The sequence below is a fragment of the Martes martes genome (genome assembly GCF_963455335.1).
Source record: "Martes martes genome assembly, chromosome: 9".
Lineage (NCBI taxonomy): Eukaryota > Metazoa > Chordata > Mammalia > Carnivora > Mustelidae > Martes > Martes martes.
In genome coordinates, this window is record NC_137896.1 from 55,353,810 (window position 1) to 55,376,934 (window position 23,125).

Below are 23,125 nucleotides of genomic sequence, written 5' to 3' on the forward strand. Positions count from 1 at the left end.
AGGAACAATAAATTGCTTCTTTCTTCTCGTCCTCATCTTCGCTCAAAAACCTCCCTGCTTCTCCACAAAGACCGGATGGACTGATGACAGGCCAATTGGAAACAGTGTTCACTAAAGCACTGGAGGTTATCCTTAACTGTAAGCCACACAGGGACTCTCTTATATTAGTGGCTGTGAGGTAATACATAAGCCTATTACACCAACAGTGACCAAATACCAAAAAGAGGAATTGGCATTATTACAGAAGACAAAAAGGTTAACTGATGTCAGAAAGGTCTCCTGGGCAGAACTGCACACATATTTGAGACCTGTGAGGTCTTTTGTTTGTTTGTCAAAAAGCTTGGGCCACGACTGCCATGCCTCACAAAATTACAGTTAGCTAAGGAGAAAACCTAGTTTGGCTTAGGGTCTTTTTACCGTGTCACATGGTAAGAACCTGTATCAAAAGAAATGGCAACGGCAAAGATCCACTTCCAAGTGTTTAAGGCCTGCTACAGTCTTTGGGGGTCGACTCCTTGCTGCAGTGGGATCACTCTCCCACAGAATCGAACAGCATCTGAACCCCCCCCACCCCAAGAGGAGGCAGAACAAAGGAGCGAGCAAACACATGAAGCAGTTTCAAGTTTTATCCTTTTTTTCTTTATACCTGATGCCTGACTTCCCTACAAAACCACTTCTGTAAAGTGACCAGTGGATATTTAGTCACAGTGCTTCAGAGTAGCAGAGGGTCTCTAGGAGGGCGATCACCTGCACCATCCAGGAAACGAGGCTGGCATGACCCAGCTGTTAAGAGCATCCGCCATACAGGAAGCTGATGGATGCAGATTTAGGAAAGGATTTGTCCTTTTTTTCCACACATACATTTACTTTAAGATTCCATAAAAAGTTGGTTTAGAAACACGAGGTTTTATTAATGATCTGAATTAAAACACTCAGGTTAAACCAAACGATCCGTCATTCATACATGTAAACTGTTCTGATGAGCAATACAACAAATGCTGAGCCCCACACCGCTTGGGGAGTCAAAACACCCGACACAATGAATAGACCTAAATTACGGAGTTGAACTAAAACAGAAAAGCCTGAAGAACTCAGTTCTACGTAACAGAAACTGTATTACTCAGAACAAAAAAGAAAGAAAACCCTGTATTAATCAGTTGTAATTTGACGTCTTCAGTCAGACTACGGTAGTGAAACCGACCACTTTCTTGAGCAGTACCTTCCTAAAACACAGAAACCAACCCAAATCGATGTTAGAGCCCTTCTACAATGTGTAATTTCTTCATTATGATGGAATGCAACAAAATATCTTGCCCTTGGGTTGCTCAGTTTCAGCCCAAACAAATGCAAATGGCTTGTCAGCTGACAGCTGTTTGATAAGGCTCCCCTACAAGACCTGCATACTTTACTTTTTTCCGTGAAACGCGGGATGAAAGGCAGAAGGCAGGAAGAGAATTAATGTAGCATACAGTCTAAAGGCAATGCTACAACCGTGATTAAGTAGAAAAGTTAAAAGGCACAGATTTTCCACAGCTTCGCTGCGTGCAACCCATCCGTGTAACAAGTTGACAGGCCTAGCGCGTCAGCTCCATCATCCCCTCCGACAGCTAAAACGCAGCATTGCATCCCTTTTCAGAGAAAATTTGCGTCTGCACCATGAAGCGTTGTACATTATTTCTTAGCACTGCAGGGGGCTCAAGTCCATATGGAACCTTCACAAATATTACCACAGATCAAACCAGCGGCGTTTGGAGGCAGATTTGACATACCTATTTAAATGAACAGCAGGGGTCCTCGGGCAGCCTCGGGCTGCGGGGGAGGCTCGGCGGAGAGCCAGCCGCAGCTCCATTAGTCAGCAAAGACACACTCTACATTTATCATTCATTTCATTTCTGCCAGGGCAAGAAGCTCATTTGCCCAAGGTCAACAAAAAGCGAAAAGAAGGTTTTCTTTTTTTTCCCCAAGAAATAAATGTACCTGACAAGTGGGGATTTTGTCCTTTGGGTTTGTGGAGCACAAATAAACACCAGAGAGTTCTAAAAAAGCCGAGTGAATGTGTGCCTGGGATTCAAGCAACCTGAAAGCTGACTGAGGCCGGGGAAGCCCGGTGCATGTTTTTGCAATTTTTTAAAAACCGTATAATGAAGAAAATAAAACTTGACACCGTGTTCTTAAAGCAAGATGGGTTCTGTTGTCCAAAACTGGGTATTAGCAGCTAGCCATTTCATTCATAATACCCTAGGGAACCCCCAAATTTGCACGCTATCAGACACTTAGAGCGCTGAAACAACAATGAGAAAAAGCTGTTCCCAGTACACTCAAACGCAGTTGTAAGGCAACGTGTAATAAAACCATTTCTTAGGTCTTTGGAGGGCACAAATTCTAGACTCATAACGTAGCATTCGCCTCTGAAAGGCAAAAACTGTATAGGAATAAACAAAAAGTACAGACAACAATTTGACCGTGGTAAATGCCTTAGAGCCCCTGACAGCAGCCTTACCCTCCACGCACGTGCGTGCATTATGACTGAGCGGAGCACCGACCTCCGAAAATGATCTCAATTTGAAGTACCAGCATTTTAAGGCCAGACATTCAGATATAAATTCTATGGTGTTTGTTTACCTTTAGCAAAAATGAGCTAATAAGATATAAAGTCTTTCGACATACTGCCTTACCTCTAGAGATCTTAGTTTTGCTCAGTCTGAAACATACTAGGTAAATCCTGAAGCCGAGCAAGATCTCTGGTACGGTCACTTAGCTTACAGTTCATATTATTAATCATCGATGTAATATACTTACATGCATTAATGAATAATACGACTGTTTGCCGGTATAAAAGAGAAAATGAAATGGACGGCCATCTTCTCCCCACTGGATCGCTAATAAAAAGCGAAATGAAAATAAACAAAAATAAAAATTTATAGCTATATTTAACTGAAGTTAGGAGACATGTCTACAATTCTGACTAACTTTTAATGACAAAACAGCGTTAATATTTAGAATTTTAGTATTTGGTTCAGCATGTTTAACGTGCTGTAAACTATTTAGGATATTTAATATTCCACATTCATTAACATAAAACAGTGTTTGTATCTGATAAAATATTCCTGTGTAGTTCATCATGAGAATTTCTAGAACTTGTTTTAAATAAACACACATAAAATAGCAAAAAATCATCTTGTTAGAACAAAGAATTTAGGTTTGGCTAAAAACAACACACTCCCATATTCTTAAAAAGGGAAGCTGATAAAGTCAATGATGTCATACATTCAGGAAGTTAGGAAAAGGCATAAAATAACAAAGAAAAAACTAAATGGATTTTTCCATGCCACATTATTTGTTCCAACTCTGTGGTAACACACCTCTGAGAGTTCAAACATCTAAAACAGAAGGGCCCCCACAAGGTGTTATGTGTAATTCCTTTTGAAATACAGATGGTCATTCACATCTAATAAACACCAGACAAACTGAGGAATGGACTCACTGTAGTAAATAAACCAAACCTGACTCCACATCCTTTGCCCTTATTTCTACTGAGTTGTTTCTTGGCTAACCATTTGTGGGAACTTCAATGCGTTAAAGGTATACTCCTCTGTCAATTACAGAAGTTGAAAACTCTTTTCTCCCAATCTATCACTCACTTCTTAAAAAAAATTTTTTTTAGAGAAAGCATCTTTTTTTTTTTTTTAAAGGAATGAGGTCCTTTATCTTTTTTTTTTTTTTTTCATGGGGAGGGTATGTGAGACAAACACAAACAGCCTTAATGTATTGAAATCCTTTGTCACTCACCTTTTACTTTGGTTTACAGTGTCTTTCATAGTCAAGAAGTTTAAAATATATGCATACTGTAGAATCGGTCACTTTTCTCTATAGCACAGTTTATTGGCTGTTTCTCACTATCACCCCTACTAAGGAGCCTTGCCAGACATCTTTTTCCCTAATTGCCTCCCTCCCCATGAAACTTCAATATCACAAATATACTGTAGATCTGTTGATGTATACAGAGGTCCTTTGGAGGGTTGTAAACATTCTAACAGTTCAGACTTTTCTCATCTCCTATGAATCCATTTATGTTCCCTTGGGGACAACATCACTTCTATGGAGAGAGCATGCTTTAAGACTTTGGGCTTTCTAAAAACTATTTTCCTATATTTTCTTCTGGAATTTTTATTTTTTTTTCATGCTCAGAAATTTCATCTATTTGAAATCTATGTTCATCAGGCAGAATCCAAGTTATTACCTTGCGCAGCAAAGAGAGTCTTTGTCCCATCAGTTTTTTGATACTACACTCTGCTGTTGAGTCAATCTTTTTTTTTTTTTTTAAGATTAATTTTACAGAGAAAGAGAGCACACTCAAGCAAGCACGAGCAGGGGGAGAGGCAAAGGGAGAAGGAGAGTGAATCTTAAGCAGACTCCACGCCGAGAATGGAGCCCAACGTGGGGCTCGATCTCATGACCTGGAGATCATGAACTGAGCCAAGACCACGAGTCCGACGCTTAACTGACTGTTCTGCCCAGATGCCCCATTACGCTCTTGTGTCAAAATACCACCTGTACAATAAGTAGGATATTTCTGCTTCTGAGGGTAACTGACATTACACACAGGCCACACTAAGTGAATATATTTAAAACAAAGACCAAAATTTCATAATAAATTCTGAAGAAAAGACTGGACAGGGATTTTAGCTTGAAAAAGAAAACTAGATTCTTATATGCCAAAGGCAGTGGATAAATTAAATATCTCTCCAACATCATTCTCAGACTTCATGAAATCCTGCATATTTTCCAATAGTTGTAACTTCACTATGCGATCCATTTGCATTGTATGTAGTGTTAAAGCAGTCAGAAAGTGCCTAAGAAAGACAAATATCATCACTGCACATAAGACTCTACTGTAAAACTTGGGAAGGGTTTTTGAGTGGGCCTCATTTCATGTGTGAGTATATAGAGGTGCGTGTATATATACTTGATTTCATAATATTTCATTCAATCCAAGATGTCACAGATTTTAAGATGCCCCATCATGTATCTTATACAAAGGAGGAAGGAGAAAATGCTGAACATCATGGTTTACGTTAATTGTAAAATTAATCCTGTGGTCAAAAATGTTAAAACTGAAAAACTGTCTCAGAATTCACAAAATATGACATTAACAAACATGCTGATGCTGAATACTCTAATCTGGTCCACTGGTCTGTCAGGATACTGCACCACCACCACCCTTTGACTAAAATAAGCTTTTGCTGCATTTGATAGCTGATAAGGTAAGGTTCCTACATTACCCTTACTTCTTTTTAAAAAGTTCTCTCTGCTTCTTACACATTTACTCTTTCAAATAAAGCTTATAAATATCTCCCAAAAGTCCTACCGGGACTTCGATTAAAATTATATTATGTTCAGGGACTCCTGGGTGGCTCAGTTGTTAATCATCTGCCTTTGGTCCTAGGGTCCTAGGGTCCTAGGGTCCTGGGATCGAGCCCCACATCGGGCTCCCTACTCTGGGAAGTCTGTTCTCCCTCTCCCACTCCCCCCGCTTGTGTTCCTTCTCTCACTGTTCTCTCTCTCTCCGTGTCAAATAAATAAATAAAATCTTAAAAAAAAAAACTGTATTACGTTTGCTAATAATATTTAAGGAAGTAACTTTCCAATATCTTTCCTTACAGGAACATGAAATCTTTTTTCTAGCTATTCAGACTTTCACCTATGAGGTTTAATTAATTAATTTTAATAATTTTCATATTTACTACATAATAATTTTCATAATTTTCTACATAAAAACTCATGCATATTTTTCTAAGTTTTACCTGTATTTAGTTTTTAGTGTTCTTGATACTGTCCCCTCATTTAACTATGTTTTCTATAAAATTAACTTTATGCGATATACCCTTCTTTCACTATTTTTTCAACGCTTTTTTTCTTTTTTTTTTTTTAAGAGCAGTTCACAGCAAAGTTGAGAGGAAGGTAGAGATTTCCCATAAACTATCTTTGCCCCCAAATATGCACAGCCACCTCCATCATAAAACATTCCCTGACAGTGTGGTACCTTTGTTACAAGTGATGAACCTACTCTCTCTGGCGAATTATCACCCTAAGTCCACAGTTAACAGGGTTCACTCTTGTACACTCGGTGAGTTTGGATCCAGCACTATAGTATCATACAAAGTAGTTTCAGTGCCCTAAGGATCCTTTGTGCTCCACCTATCCCCTTAACCCCTGGCAACCACTGACCTTCCCACTGTTTCTGTAATTTAGACTTTTCTAGAATGTCATATACGTAGAACATAGTAGGTAGCCTTTTCAGATTGGCTTCTTCTGCTCAGACATTTGCACTTAAGTCTCCTCCATGTCTTCTCATGGCTTGACGGCACCCTTCTTTTTAGTGCTGAATAATATCCCATCATCTCTACATACCACAGTTTCATTACCCATTCAAACATGGAAGGACAGCTTGGTTACTTTCAAGTTTTGGCAATTATGAATCAAGCTGCTATAAACACCTGTCCACAGGTTTCTGTGTGGACCTAAGTGTTTAACCGCTCTGGACAGGTACCAAGGAACACAAATGCTGGATCGTATGGGAAGAGTATGTTTAGTTTTGTAAGAAACCGCTGAACTTTCTTTCAAAGTGGCTGTACCATTTTTGCACCTCCATCAGTGATGAGTGAGAGCTCCTGTTGCTCACCATCCTTGGCACAATTTGGTGGCGTCAGTGTTCTGGATTTTGGCCATTCTAATAGGCATGTGGTTGTATCTCACTGTTGCTTTAATTGGCATTTCCCTGAGGTGAAGCATCTTTTCATTTGTTTACCATGTGTATACCTTCTGTGTTATCTATTAAGAACTTCGGCCAATTCTTAAATTGGGTCATTGGTTTTCTTACTGTTGAGTTTAAGAGTTCCTTGTATATTTTGGATAACAGTCCTTTATCAAATATGTCTTTTCCAAATATTTCTACAATCTGTGGCTTGTCTTTTCATTCTCTTGACAGTGTCTTTCTCACAGCAGAAAATGTGAATGTTCATGAAATCCAGCTTCTCCTTTGGTGTTGTACTTAAAAAGCCACAGCCATGGGGCACCTGGGTGGCTCAGTGGGTTAAGCCTCTGCCTTCAGCTCAGGTCATGATCTCAGGGTCCTGGGATCGAGCCCCGCATCAGGCTCTCTGCTCAGCGGGGAGCGTGCTTCCTCCTCTCTCTCTGCCTGCCTCTCTGCGTACTCTCTCTCTGTCAAATAAATAAAAAATCTTTAAAAAAAAAAAAAAGCCACAGCCAAACTCCAGGTCTTCTGGGCTATTAATTACTGATTCAATTTCTTTAACTGATATAGGCTTATTCAAATTGTCTACTTCTGGTGTAAGTTCTGGCAGATTGTATCTGACCTATAAGGAATTTGTCCACTTCTTATAGGTCATCACATCTGGAGGCGTAGAGTTGTTCACGGTATTCCTTGATTGTCTTTTTAATGTCCCTGATCTGTAGCAGTATCCTTTCTTTCATTTCCGGTACTAATCATCTGTGTCCATGCTCCTTTCTTTCAGCTAGCCTGACGAGAGGCTCATCGATTTTACTGATAAAATAAAACTGACATATAAAATCTATTATCAAAGAACCAGTTTTTGTTGATTTTCTTCACTGATTTCTTGTTTTCAACTTCACTGACTTCTGCTATAATTTTTATCATTTTTTTCTTCTACTAACTTCAGATTTAATTTGCTCTTCGTCTAGTTTCCTAAGATGGAAGCTTAGACAAGTGATTTTAGATCTTCTTTTCTACTATACACAATGCTATAAATTTCCCTCTGAACACTTCTTTTGTCCACTGTTTTTATAAAGATTAAATACCAGAATTCCCTTGCCACAGACAAGGCTGAAGTTGATTGTTCTAGACTCTTTCAGTTTATTTACCTATGTCTACCTACCTACTGATATACAGAGGACTGTCTGCGTGTTTTTTAAAAACACAAATGGTATTAAGCTGTATTTACATTACATACTTCTTACAGACTATTTGTCTTCCCCTGCGCCCAAAATTCATGTTGGAGCCTAATCCTCCATGTGCTGGTATTTTGGTATGGGGCCTTTGGAAGGTGATCAGGTCATACGGGCAAAGCCATCATAAATAGGATGAGTGCCGTCACAGAAGGAGCCCCAGAGAACCCGGGCCCCTTTGCCATGTGAGAACACAGGGAAAGACAGCAGTCCATGAACCAGGAAGCAGGCTCTCACCTGGTGTCTTGATTTTAGACTTTCAGCCTCCAGAACTAGGAGAAATACATTTCTTTGGTTTGTAAGTCACCCAGTGTATAGTAACCTGAACGGACTAAGACAACACTACACCATTTTCACTTCCTTTTCTCACCCAACAGTGTGTCTCATTTGTACTAATGCAACTGGAGCTGCCTTTTTCTCTTTCAATTTGGGGAGTGGGAGAGAGCGAGCAGAAACGCGTGAGCAAGGAGCAGGGGCAGAGGGAGAGGGAGAGAGAATTTTAAGCAGGCTCCAGTGTCTGTGCGGAGCCTGACACAAGGCTCGACCAAACAACCCTGAGATCATGACCAAGCCAAAAATCAAGAGCTGGCTGCTTAACCAAGACTTAGCCACTCAGCACCCCTGGAACTAGCTCTCTCTTGATTATCAGCACATTACTCCACAGTAGGTTCTCCGACATTTAGTTAGCTATCCTAATTAGTGAACATTTAGACTGTTTCTAATTCTTTGCTAACACATACTATTTACAATTTGTAATCTGGTAAGTGATAACGATCTATTATTGTTTTATAAAACATTGTTTCTGATCTAATAATTCCTATGTTTACGGTTACTTGTATTTTCATTTATGAACTGACTATTTTCCCCTTTGCCTACTTTGTCAGATGCTTAACTGACTGAGCCATCCAGGTACTCCTGATGCTTGCTTTTTAAATTTATACTGCCTTTTTTCCAAAGAGAAGTTTTGAATTTTAAAATAGGTAACCGATCTTTGTCCTTTTCATTTTTGGTGACTTAAGGACATAATATTATCCATTATTTGATAGTTGTACGTTTATCCTTCAACTAACCACTTTAATTCTAGAGTGTAAATTTCTTAATTCCAAAATCATAATGAACTTCTAAGTCTTGACCCAATTCTGTCATGTTCTGGATACACTCTATTTTTTTTTTTTTTCTTTTTACATTCTATTGAGTGGATTAAGAAATAGGACACTTCTGGGGCACCTGTGTGGCACAGCTGGTTGGGTGCCCAGCTGTTGCTTTCAGCTCAGGTTATTGCCTTGGGGTCATGGGATCAAGCCCTGTGTTGGGCTCCAGTCTCAGTGCAGAGTCTGCTTGAGATGCTCTCTCCCTCACCTTACCCCTCCCACCTGTGCTCATTCTCTCTCTAAAATAAATAGGTAAATCTTAAGAAAAAGGAGGGGGGCACTTCTGTCCACAGAAATGTGGATGCCTCGTTCCATTTATTTTTTAAAGACTGACACAAAAATAAAACAGAAAATGAGAATAATCCAAATGCTCAGCTGAAGAAAATCATCCTTAGTAAAACCAATGACAAAACAGAAGGAAAGTGAAATGCAACACTCCAAACTGAATTAAATATTTTCAAACAAGCATTTGGGTTTACTGGAGGATACTCTGAATCAAATCTTCAAAATATGAGCTCATAATGGACAAAAAAACTGAAAGAACTTGATTAAACTTAGAGAAGAAATAAGAGAAAAGCTAAAATCATCAGAAATGTAGACTGACTTATATAGAAGAAATAGATTAAAAGAAGAAATAGATTAAAAACATAATAAAGGAGACTGGAGGAAAAACTACAAAGACCATCAAGAAAATGAAAATGAGACAAAGAAAAAATGAAGATGAGTCAGAGAGACAGACTAGAAAACAACCAAAGAAGGAATAACATTTACATAACTGGAGTCCCAAGGGGCAAAACAGAAAGTGAAACAGAACTAATATTTAAAACTATTAAAAAAACCTTCTTGGATATAAAGGACTTGAATCTACAATACTGAAAGAGCTCACTGCCAGCACAGTAAGCTAACTTTTCACAATCAACTCAATGTCATACTTCTACAAAGCTACTAAACAAAGGTAAAGAATCCTTAGGACCACCAGGAAAAAAGATTAAATGACTTATAAGGAAAGTATAGCTGGACTGATCTGAGACTTCTCAAAAACAACAGACAAAGCAGGACAACAATAGTGCAGCACTTCGAAGAAACTCAAGAAAGTGGGAACCAAAGATTTTTCACTCTAGCCTAGCTGTCCTTCAAGTATCAAGGCTATAGGAAAAGAATTTTAAACACGTAAGTGCTCAAGAAATTTTGTAATCTATGACATCTCTTTGAAGAATCTACTAGAAAATGAACTCCATTCAACCAAGAGATGACAATGGAAACTTTAACAAAAGGAGCTTAATAATTTAATTATAGATGTAAAATTAGAACAAAGATGAGGAAGACGTATATACAAAGAAATGTTGAAAAAATAGAATACACCCAGATACCTATTTTTCTATGTGTATATGTAGATATGTATTTGTAAAGCTGGAATTCAATGGTTCTGAAACAGTTCCTGTCCACCAAAATACAGGTGAGAAAAATCACAATTTATTTGTTACCAATGTGACCATCGTGTTACTTAGATCATCATTACACTCCATTCCATACTGACTTGTGTGGGTTTGGCCACCATGTTGTCAACCAGCAGGATGCTCATCTCTGTACAATTAGCACTTTGCCCTTCACCTATACTGTGGCATGTTTTTATAAGAGTACCACTTAAGGGGTACCTGGGTGGCTCAGTCGGTTAAGTGTCCAACTCTTGATTTTGGCTCAGGTCATGATCTCAGGATTCCGAGACAGAGCCCCAAGTCAGGCTCAGCATAGAGTCTGCTTGAGTCTTTCCCCTCCTCCCTCTCCCATCCCCTTTGCTACTCTCCCCCACTCCCTGCAAGCGCTCGTTCTCTTTCATGTGTGCTCTATCTAAAATAAAAATCTTTTTAAAAAAGAGTATCATTAAAAAAAATTACAACTCACATAGTTTAAATATTTTCAATATTCAGATATCCAAATAAGGATATTCTACTGTAATTCTAATATGGTTTTTAGTTTGTGGTCTGTTTTTTCTAGGTGGGCAATCTTAACATCTATGAATAATAACTGACTTCTTCCTAACCCCTGTTCCTTTTTTAATCACTGGTTAACCCTTTCAGAACAATACTGAATACCAGAGGCAAGTGCAGGCATACTTATCTTATTCCTGAACTTAAGATAAAGTAATTCCAGTGTCATGCTTTTTAATTTAATGTGTTTCTGTTTCTCATGATAGTTTTTCTCAAACTAATAAAGTTTCTTTTTAGTTCTAGTTTAAGAGTTTCATCAAAAAATGCTGAATTTTGTTTAATGACCTTTTTTTCATCTACGAAAATATTTACTCCCTGACTCAAGCAACTTATTAATAAATTCCTAATGTTAAACCATCCTTCTATTCCTGGGAGTAAAAAGGCCTTCTGGTATATTCTCTTAACATAATGCTTTATTTCGTTTGCTATCGTTTTATTTAGTGAGAACAGACTGAAAGTTTTTATGCAATTCGTGTCCAGATCTAGTAATTGTCTAAGCCTTTAAAGTGAACCTGAAGGTTTTGTTATCTTTCTGCTCTGCAACAGTTCACAAAACGCAAAAGTTCAAGCTTTCTCAAGTATGATAGAACTCACTTACAGAACCTCTGGGCCTGGTGCCTCTCTGACTAGATCTCTGATCACCTCTGACTTCCCCAGCTTTTAGTCTAACCAGTATTCTCCCTAAGATAATTACTACCTATTTGAGAGTCAGGGAAGTGTGGCAGTGCTTTGCAGTCGAGACTGTCAGAGCCTACCTATATCCTGCTTCAGCCACTTCCTTGTAGACCTGCAGTTCTGTTCTCTCAGATTGATTTCTTGGATGTTCAGAACAATCTGCTATTTACCTAGCTGTGTTTGAGGGACGATGCAAGCTTAGGGTCCCACTACTCCTCCACCATCTTAACTCTACCCCCTCTGCCTCAGCCACTTCCTAGCTGTGTTTTTGGTAGATTACTCTCCAGGTTTTAATTTCTTTATCTGTAAAATGGGGCATGTAACAGTATCTACTTAAAAAAACTGTTGTGAAGATTATGGGCAAATACACACAAAGCACTCAGAACTGCGCCTGGCCTACTCAAAGTTTCAATAAATACTAGTTATTAATTAGGATATTTTTCAAATTAATTAGAATAAAGCTACCCACAATTATCTTTACTTCAAAAATATCCTCTGAAGGGGTGCCTGGATAGCTCAGTCATTGAGCATCTGCCTTCGGCTCAGGTCATGATTCCGGGGTCCTGGGATCGAGCCCCACATCGGGCTCTCTGCTCAGTGAGCCTTCTTCTGCCTGCTTCTCCCTCTCCCACTCCCCCTGCTTATGTTCCCTCTCTCGCTGAGTCTTTCTCTGTCAAATAAATAAATAAAACCTTTAAAAATTAGTAAAAATAAACAAATAAAAATATCTTCTGAATATTATTGAAAATGATTAATATTGTCCGTTTATGTTTTTTTTCCTTGACCAGACTTGCCAGATGTTGATCAATTTCACTGGCTTTTTCAAAGAACTAGTTGGCTTCATTTATCCTACCTCATCTTTAAAATTTCTTCATTCATCAATTTCGTTCCTTTCCTACTTTCTTGAAATAAATACTGAGTTCATTTATTTCCAGTCTCTGTTAATGTCTATTAAATACGTTTGTCTCTGCATAATACCTGCCTATATCCCATAGGGTTTGATATGAACTGTTCGCATCTTTCTACATTTCTAAATAATCTGTAATTTCAATTCTGATTTCCTCTTCAATCCAACAGTTTTATGTTCTAGTGATCTGAAGTCAGAGGATCTAACCTATATAATTTCTACTTTTTTGAAACGTGTTAGATTTTCTCCATGACCTATTACATCATAATTCTATTAATATTCCATTAGCAGCTATACAGAAAAATGTATTCTTTGTACTTGTATGTGTAAGCTATAAAATCATGCTGTGTTATTCGAATTCTTTAGAGTCTTATTTAACAGCTTTTGCTATGAACATTTCAATGCTAAATGCATGGTACAAAAAGGTTCATGGCTGTCAAATCCACTTAAAGGATATTAGATTCTATCAATATCAATTAACATTCTTGTCTCATCGAACCACTCCTCGACCCCCCTGAATTCCATTTCATCTTGTGTTAGGTGCTATTCCTTGCGTCTGTCATCAATCTGGCATATATCTTTGTTTTTCCGATATTTTTATCACTTGCCTTAAACAGTAGAGCAAGATTTTTATGTTAACTCAATCTGGAAGCTTCCATCTTTTAATAAAGGAAGTGGTGGCACTTTACAAGGATCATAATCTATTCAAATCTAAATTTTGCTGATATTTTTTAACATAAAAATTAGTTTGTCTTATGTTTGCAAAGTACAGCAAAATTGGTAGGTAGGTGGCAAAAAATATTTTGCTAATTCTAAAGGAATCCTGTCTAAATATAGTTAACTAAAATATGTAACAAAACCCCACCAACACTGACAAAATAAGAGGAGCATTTCGCAGGGATGTCTGGAAGTTTCAGTTGTTACATTCTAGCTGATAGTAATGACAAATTTCTAATACTGAGAAGCTGGTATGATTTGAAAGAAACCGTTTTAGAGGCACAGATATACAAGAGATGCAAAAAGAGACAGGACATGTAAGTGAGGAACCTGTGAGGCTAAAATATAGAGAAGCTACTAAAAATAAGAAAAAAAAATCAGTTACCACATTTACAGAAAAAGCCATTAAGTTTCTATGTCCTATATATACAGTTCTATTTTGATAAACTTGAGCTGCACCTTTAAAACGGATGTGCCCTTGTAACACAGCCTTCGTTTATTATCTCCCCAAGAGCTACCAATTGAAATGTTATAATTTATAATCAACTATGTCAGAGAAATGATGAAATATGAGAGACAATGTATTTATAAAAGGGCCCCTAATTTTTTAACAAGATTCAAAATAAAAGTTATCATTTCAAAGAGCGAAGTAGAGAAGTAGAATGAAAGAACGCCTGGCTTTGGGGGCCCCTGGGTGGCTTTCAATCAGTTAAGTTTCTGCCTTCAGCTCGGGTCATGGTCCCAAGCTCCTGGCAACGAAACCCACATCGGGCTCCCTTCTTGGCAGGGGGTCTGCTTTTCCCTCTGCCCCTGCTCATGCTCTCTCTCTTGCTCACTCTCCCTCAAATAAATAAATAAAATCTTAAGGAAAAAAAAAAAAAGAATGCCTAGCTCTGAACACAGGTTAAGACTTAGCAGAAATATCAGTGCAAAACAAATACATTTTTTTATTGAAATATCTGCTCTCTTACCAATCTCTACTGAAACATCTCTAAAAGAGACTGAGTAATGGAGCCTGTACAATGAGAATCTGTGGCTACCAGGCTCTTCTCTATGAAATCTACATATCGTTGCTACAAAGTTAAATGCTTAGGAAGAGTCAGCTGTGTCCATTCCCAAAACTGTTTATTACAATTGTATTTATTTCTGTAATTATATGAATTAAGTACTATATAAGCAGATGATATATGAATGGAAATAGAAAAGACAGTTTTTGGTGCTGTGAAAACTAAGTTGAATGCTTCAGAAAAACTGAAAGGCAAGCTACTAAAAAAAAAAAAGTTTGTTCCACTTCATTGTGGTTAGAGGAAAAATCTGTAGAAATATAGAAATATTCTGCATTTAGATTTCTTAGAAATTTAAATTCTTTGTTCCACTGTGAGGAAACCAAAACTAAAAAACTTTGATAATGTGTCAGTGACAGCAGGGTTATGCAAAAGGAATGGGGAGAAACAGATACCTACTGAAAGAAAAAAAACCATTTGGGCTATAGCAAAAGATTGATGAATAAATATAAATTTATACTGAGTGTTTTTAATAAGTAATTTCTAGCTTTAGTACTTAAAAAAATTTTTTTTTTGTTTTTTAAAGCAGGCTCAATGCTCAGCATGGAGCCCAGTGTAGGGCTTGAACTCATGACCCTGAGATCAAGACCTGAGCTAAGATCAAGAGTCCAAGGCTGAGCCCACTGAGCCACCCTAGCTCTAGCACTTTTTAAATTAACCAATAATTACCACCAGTAAACACTGGCTAACAGGCTTTCTTTTAATGTAAATTGGAAAATAGTAATTATTATTTCCTGGCAACCTTAAAGCCTGATGTATGTTTTCTTCAAAATTTAATTTTACACAGTTAAGAGATAAAGAGAAAATCTTAGAAGAAATCAGAGAAAACAGAAGGCCAGACAAGGATGATGGCTAACTGCTTATCAGAAACAACGAAAGACAAAAGACAATGGAATTATATCAACAAAGGAAAGAGGGGGGGGGGTCTATACTCAGTGAAAATATGCTTCCGAAATGAACAAAAATTTTCCATTTTCAAATAAAGGTGGATTAGTCTCCAGCAGATCTGTACCAAACTCTTCCTCAAAAAGGCATTTTAGAATGCAAATAAATGAGTGTAACACTAGTATAGGCATACACTCTAACCTGATCTAATTGTAATATTATTTAATTAAAAAGAAATAATTTGTAAATTCTAGTCATTTATTGTTAGTTATAAAATATTGCTGACCAGCCTCACAACTGCCATGACACAGGGGCGTGTCCCCACCATATGTGGGTGGCTGCTGATGTAACCTAACATTGCAGTGAATGAAGCACTGCTAATTCATTCTTCAATTAGCAATAATCAGCAATAATCGCGCCTCAGATAAACCTCATTGGCTACAATACTGCCACTGCGCAAAGCTACTGCTCATTCATTCTGGAGCAAACTTACTTACCTCTTTGTTTTGGAAAAATCTGTTCAGGATGCTGTAAAACAAATTACAGTGCATTAGATAATTACTGTAACATATTATAAACCCACGTGAAATTTTAAAAGTATTAATGAAGAGAATTACCTTCATTATTGGCCTGGCTTGCTTCTCAAACAAACCACTCGGAAAAAGATAAGCAATAGCTCTCTGAAAATATACACAAAGGTTAATTAACAACTGTTATAAAACACAAGTTAATGTTATGACTAATACTTCCTGAGTGCTTAGATGCCAGAGATCTCATAATCTTTTAAACAGGAGGAAAAAATGACCACAATCACATCCCCCAGAGAAAAATTATTTGTCACTATTAAACTGGTTATTAACAATTTTCAAGTGTCAGTTTCAAACATGCACGTGCTCCCACAAATCCCTCTTTTATTTTATTATTATTTTTTCAAGATTTTTATTTATTTACTTGTCAGAGAGAGCGAGTGAGTGAGCGAGCACAAGTGCACAAGCAGGCAGAGGCAGAGAGAGAAGCAGGCTCCCCGCCAAGCAAGGAGCCCTATGCGGGGCTCAATCCCAGGACCTTGGGATCATGACTCGAGCCCAAGGCAATGGCTTAACCGACTGAGCCACCCAGGCGTCCCCAAATCCCTCTTTCAAAAGCAAACAAGAGGTGCCCCTCTACAACCTCTGTGGTAATGTGCTCAGGAGCCCCACTTCGGACTAACCTGGGGCTTATCAATTCAGTTATCTTAGGGAGCCCATCTGTGTCTCTGAGTCAAGCTTCATTCTCCCATTTGGCCTTCTGGCAATAAAACGGACACTTAAGAAACCCTTCGATCACACAGCAGAGTGCTAATTTTGTGAACATTTTTTTTTCTTTTTTAAAGCCAGGGACTAGTCTGCCTTTCCTTCTCTGAGGGAGAAAAGGTGGACTTTTTAATAAGTGATCTTGAGACAACTGATTGCCATTTGGAAAAAGATAAAAGTGGACGCAAACCCGATACCATATACAAGGATAAGCCGCAGATGGGTCAGATGGCTGAACACAGAAAATCAAACAAGTATGAGGAGAAAACATGGCGAATTCCTCTATATAAGCTACACCTCCACAGGCAAAACCAACACCATCACAGGTTATTCGCTGATTTATAACCACAAAATATTAGAACCCCCTCCCCCAAGGTTGGCTGCATAAATGATGGCATGTCCATGCCACCAAGCACTCTAGCCATAAAAAAAGATTGATAAAAGCAAGACACAAGGGAAATGTGCTTAGAGTGTGACCTTTGGTGTAAGAAAAAGAAATAAGAAAATACATATAGGAATAGGGGAAAATATACATAGGTTTCTTTCCACAAGGAACGGTACAGTGTAAACGAATAAAAATGATCATTTATTAAGGGGTAGGTGGCAGCAGGGTAAGGGCTATGGGGATGAGTAAGGCTTTCCTGGGAATGCCTTTATTCAGCTGAACTTCAAAGCACGAATATGCTGTATATATTAAAGACCAAAATTTTCAAAAGAAACTCTAAAACTTAATATAAACAAAATAAACAAACCTCATTTCTTTCTTTTTTTAAGATTTTATTTATTTGACAGAGAGAGAGACAGCGAGAGAGGGAACACAAGCAGGGGGAGTGGGAGAGGGAGCGGCAGGCTCCCCACTGGGTAGGGAGCCCGATGTGAGGCTGGATCCCAGGACCCTGATCATGAGCTGAGCTGAAAGCAGAGGCTTAACAACTGAACCACCCAGGTGCCCTATACAAACCTAATTTCTAATGACAAAACAACAACAACAACAAAACACCACAACAGCAAAGAATTCTTCAACTTTACTCGGAAGGCTTACTGTTAGTAATATTAATATTAAAATTCTGAAACATTTCGTGTCTATTATAGCATAAAGTAAATAAAGGTATCAATTTTATGGTGACCAAGATGTTACTTAGGAGAGAAGGTACAAACATAAAAGAAATGTAATGTTAAGTTTGAATTAGACAAACCAAAACATACTTGTGATCTTTAAAAAATATTATTTCCTGGATTATTCCTATAATATTTAAAAGAGATTACTTTTTAGTTCTGTCCCCTCAAATAGCATAGATGTAATGAAACTCTAGAATCAAGGAGTTGGCCTCTAGCATCCAAATCTTGGTTTCTAAATACAGTTTCCTAGTATAAGGAACAGACCATCTTAGGGAAAGGATTAATCCCAGGCCTAAGGCAGGGAAAGTACAAAATAAGCCTGAGACACCTTCCTGTGCCAGAAAACAAGGAAGTGCTCGAAAGGATAGAGAAACCAGCTTCAAGAAGCTCCCACTGGCCACACTTGTGACAATGTGAACATCAAAAAAAAAAACAATGGCAATGCCTGGTAACATACTCAATACATGCATGTTGAAGAATGTGCCTCTACACACACACACACACACACACACTCACTCTCTCTCTCTCTCTCTCTAGGGTTCTGAAGTAGGAAGCAAGGAGAAAAGGAAGGCCTCTTTATGAAACAATACCAGTTAATAAAAGTAGAAGGAATGAAAGAAGTAGAAAATCACCGTTTTATAACCTCCAAAGTAGTCTTTAATTTCAGCCAAGGATCACTAGTGGATGATAAAGCCATTGGCTGAAAGGTTACTGGGGGCTAGAATATTCAAATGGACCCCAAATAATCACCCTACAGATGACTTAGTTATGAAGGGAAAAAAATCACTTTTACAATAAAGAGGTCGGTGGTCACCACATTAACCAAGGGGTCAGATGTACAATCAATAGTGGGACAAGCTCATTATGTACCTCCTGGTGTGAGGAACAAGAAGTATACAATATCACACTAGTATTACCCTTTATACATTTTAAATCTAATCACCAGGAGCAAGCAGAAAGCCAGAATGTAGACAACCGTCTAAGACAAGTGGTCTGGATTCTACAAAACTAGCTAGCTATAAAGACATTTTAGGGAAAACTGAGGAAATTTAAGTATAGACTATAGTTTATAGAATGTTACAGATTTATTGTTAATTGTACTAGATATAAACGTGGTTACCATGAAAAAATGGTATGAAGGATATATGTATGTAGGGCTAAAGTAAATGCAGATACATTTAGGGATTAGGTGTTATGATACTGCATTTTCAACTCACTCAAAATAAGTTTTATATATACAAAAAGAAAGGGAATGTGGCAAAATGTTAACTGTCAAATCTATGTGAAAGGTATGTATGTGCAAGTGTCTTTGTATTCACCGAATATTCAAGTTTTCAGGAAATTTGAAAAATTTGAAAATAAAAAAATGAGAAAAGTTAAAAATTAAAAAGTAAGTCCATCGGGTCTTTCCAAACCTAACCTGTCTCCGCAGGGCCACCATGAGCCTACAGCACCTGTAGTAGCCCAGCGGTCCTTCAGGCCTGGTTCCCACAATCAGCCATGGCAGTCCCAAGGCTGGTCAGACATCTTAGCCAAGGGGCTACTGACTCAAGGCCTGGGTGAGAATAACAGCATGGAAGACTGATGTACAACTCTGCAGCCTGGGGTAAGCACGCCAGGATTACAAGGGTGAAAATCCAAACAACTTCTGAATCAGGTTCAAGCTGTCACTGGTATCATTTTCAAATATAAAAATTACTAGTAACCTAGGTGACCAATGAAAGAGTTCAAGAAAGCAATGAAAATGTAAAGAATTTCATCCCGCAGCAGATTTCTCATGAAAACTAAGATATACACGAGTCACGAGGAAGTTAATCAGTAGAACTTGAAAATAAGGCACTGACTGCAAAGGGTGTCTAGGTCTTATAGGCAATCTCTGTATTGACTTAAAAAAAGTAAAGATTTTGGTAGAAATATTCTGAAATTTCCTAGAAGGATCAGGAAAAGTAGCACTGCCTTAAAAACAAAACAAAACAAAACCTCAGCTAAGAAAAAACACATTTACTAATTCATAATTCCTCACTATATTAGATGATAATATTGATTTTATTTATTTTAGAAAGAATGTGCAATGCAGGGGGGTGGGCAGGAGCAGAGGGAGAAGCAGCAGACTTGACGCTGAGCCTAAGCATGACCCTGAGATCATGACCTGAGCTGAAACCAAGAGTCAGATGCTTAACCAACTAAGCCACCGAGGCACCGCAAGTGATAATAATAACACAACCAACTACACTGTACTGTATTAACTATATTATGCTATATTATATACTCTATTACAAATTATTGACAGGGCATGTACAAGGTACTCTGCTATATTGTACCAACTATATTATATTTGTACCAAATTATATTGGGTTTTGTACTAAGAACTGTGGAAAAGGTCCACAGAGTAAGACACCATGTTAGATAAACAGCAAAATCACAGGTTCAGTAAAAATAGTAAAAAACAAAGGATGTCAGAAAAATGAATGAAGATACAGAACATAAAAGAGTTATCCCCTCAAATCCGTATTCCATCTTTTACACCAAATTATGAGGAAGAGGCTTTCTAATTCCAGTGGAGTTATGATATATTAGTCATAAACTGGTTACTTTTTAACCAAACAGAAGATACAAAACAGGAAAGGCACAGTAGGAGTGTACACTTCGTCATTCGTCCAGCGCACAAGGGACAGTGTGACCACCACCTAACCCAGCACTTCCATTTACCTCCTATGGGCAGTCTGAAGAGATTTCTTAAAAATTCTGAGGCTAACAAAGGACTACCTGGATTTTATGAAAAAATAATTTTGTTGGCTTTCTGGGACTGCAGCAGTTGTTAAAAACTCAAGTAGGTGAATACCGTTTAAAAAAAAGTATTTATAGGAAGAAGAGAATTTTGAGTGTGTACATGAAGCTGCAGTGTTTGGAGCAGAGCACCATGTGCTGTAACACAGTAAAACCCTTACTTTTGCTGCACTTCAGAATTCACAGCAGAGAGTGCTGAATATCTAAGTAACATAAGACCCTTACTACATCCTATAACCATAAAATATTCTCCAGGAACACCATTCCCAGTGATTCTAACTTGTGAGAACATCGGCTTTATCTAGTTGTTGTGGGGATGAAATAAGGTATTTGCAAAAGCACAGCACCCCGCAGGCACTAGACAAATGTTAGCTATATGAAAATGTTCTATGTGAAACACTTTTCACATTATTTTGTATTAAGACTTGAAGTGGCAAAGATAGAACCTGGACCTCCTGAAATTTAGTATCTGAATGTGGTCTTCCCTGCCAAGGTCAGGGAGCCAACCTAGGTTTCTCAGAAAATGGATTTACTTCTCCACTGGCATCAAGGACATTCACCTAGTTAGCGGTAAAATTAGGAGAAAAGCCTAACTGTGCTAAAAGGAAAATAAATTGACCATTTACTGTGAATCAGTTTTACCTCGAGCAATTTTATTCAACAAATACTCATTGTACCTAAGTTCCAGGGACTCTGTGAGTTTAGGAAGCTATAGTTCCTGATCACATTCTAGCAGCAGAGACAGATGCACACATAATCTCAATTACGGGGGTCACTGTCACAGTACACACGGAATAACGTGGCTTAGTAAAAGGATATTTTACAGGACCTGTGCTGCAGCTATTTCTAGGTTACACAGAGGGAACCAAGGGAAGTGGCCATGAGCTTTTTTCAGCAATACTTTTCACCTGACTTTTCTTAGCAGTCACTTGTTCCTTGCCAAGTCAGGTCTTTTACATACTGTTTTCTCTGCCTGGAATACCACTGTTCCATCTCTCCGTTTAACATTTTCCTGCTTCTCTTTTGAGACCTAGCTCAAATGCCAGCCCTCCAGAGCGACCTCCCCTGACTCCCCAAGGGCTCTGTCATTTCCCTTCTTTGTTTATACCTATGGGAGTGCTCTCCACACTTGTCTCCTTCCCTATGACGTCAGTCACAATGGACAGAGCTCTCAAGTCTCTCTAGAGACTTGAGAAGATCACTGGCCAGTCTGTTATTTTCTCCCCATCCTTCTTCCTGGCTTGAACTTCCACACTTCTTATAGCAATCACAAAGGCTGATGCTCGCCTCCTTTCATTTACATACCAATTCCTGCCCTGGGTGTGAGCCACCTACACAAGATTCCCAGTGTCACCCAGGCCAATAAACCCCCCTCAATTCCCATTTCTATCCTTAGAAGCACACACCCACTTTTTCAACGACCTTACTCTTCAGCCCAAATTCTGATCCTGCGATTGCTTGGGCTCACCAAGCCTTCCTCTGGAACCTCACGAACTACAGCCAGGTCTCTACCACAGAAGGTTGCTGTTTTCTGCTCACAGCCATGTTCTCCTACCTCTCTCCAAGTTCTTCCATGGTCTCTTGTAAACACAGCTCTGCTCCTCGCTTAAATGCTAGTTCTCTCAGAATTCCATCTCTGATTCTCCTCCTGTCAAGCAAATTCATGCAGAGAGGCTAAATCTATTTCTCTAGTTTTCAAACCACTCCCAACTGTCAGCTGTCTTTAGGATTACTCCACTGAAGTATCCTAAAAGCACATTCATGGCTGCTCCTCAAATAACTTACTTTTGCCTCCTCAAAGTTCTTTCTCCCAGGCCCTGTTACCAATTCCTTGGATTTTACCTTGGTCACATGTAGAGGGTGCTCTCGAAGGCAAAGGACCTTCGTTTCTTAGTCACCGATTGCCCACCCCAGAGGGAGAACATCGGCAGGTATCATAGTCCCCCTTATCTGCGGATGATACATTCCAAGACCCTCAGCAGCTGCCTAAAGCTGCAGACAGTACTGATCCCTATATATACTATGCTTTTCCCTATACATACATGCCTATGATAAAGGTTAATTTATAAATTAGATACAGTAAGAGGTTAAAAATTAAATAACAATATACTGTAATAAAGTTACGTGAATGTGGTCTTTTTCTCAAAATACTTTATTGTACTGCTAAAATGCCTATGTGATGAGATAATGTGAAGCAAATGATGGAGGCACTGTGATGTAACGTTAGACTACTAGTGATCTTCTGATATGACAGAAGGTGGATCATCTGCTTCTGGATGGGTAATAGAAACCACAGAAAGCAAAACAACAGGTAGCAGGGAAAAACAGTACTCAAAGGGTAAATAAAGAAGCAAACTGACTGCACAGTCCTTGAGTGAATCAACTAGACTATGTAACACTTTATAGACAATTGGGGAAATTTAAATACAGATTAATATACAAATGATCCCATACTCAGTCATATACTCAGCCATACTGAGTCCCATGCTCAGGCTATATTAAAATTAATTTTGTTAAATGTGATAATGGTATTGTGGTTATATAGGAAAATATC

General features: G+C 38.3%; 1 protein-coding gene across 1 annotated transcript in view; it reads right to left on the bottom strand.

Annotated features, from left to right (window-relative positions):
• MRPS9 (mitochondrial ribosomal protein S9) overlaps positions 1–23,125 on the bottom strand; it is a 63,672-nt gene that overhangs the window by 16,684 nt on the left and 23,863 nt on the right. Inside the window, exons 3-5 of the mRNA XM_080813109.1 lie at positions 15,991–16,053; positions 15,871–15,901; positions 2,800–2,879 (exon numbers count right to left, since the gene is read on the bottom strand). Of these exons, the coding sequence (XP_080669235.1) occupies positions 2,800–2,879; positions 15,871–15,901; positions 15,991–16,053 (174 nt within the window). The remainder of the gene's footprint in view (positions 1–2,799; positions 2,880–15,870; positions 15,902–15,990; positions 16,054–23,125) is intronic.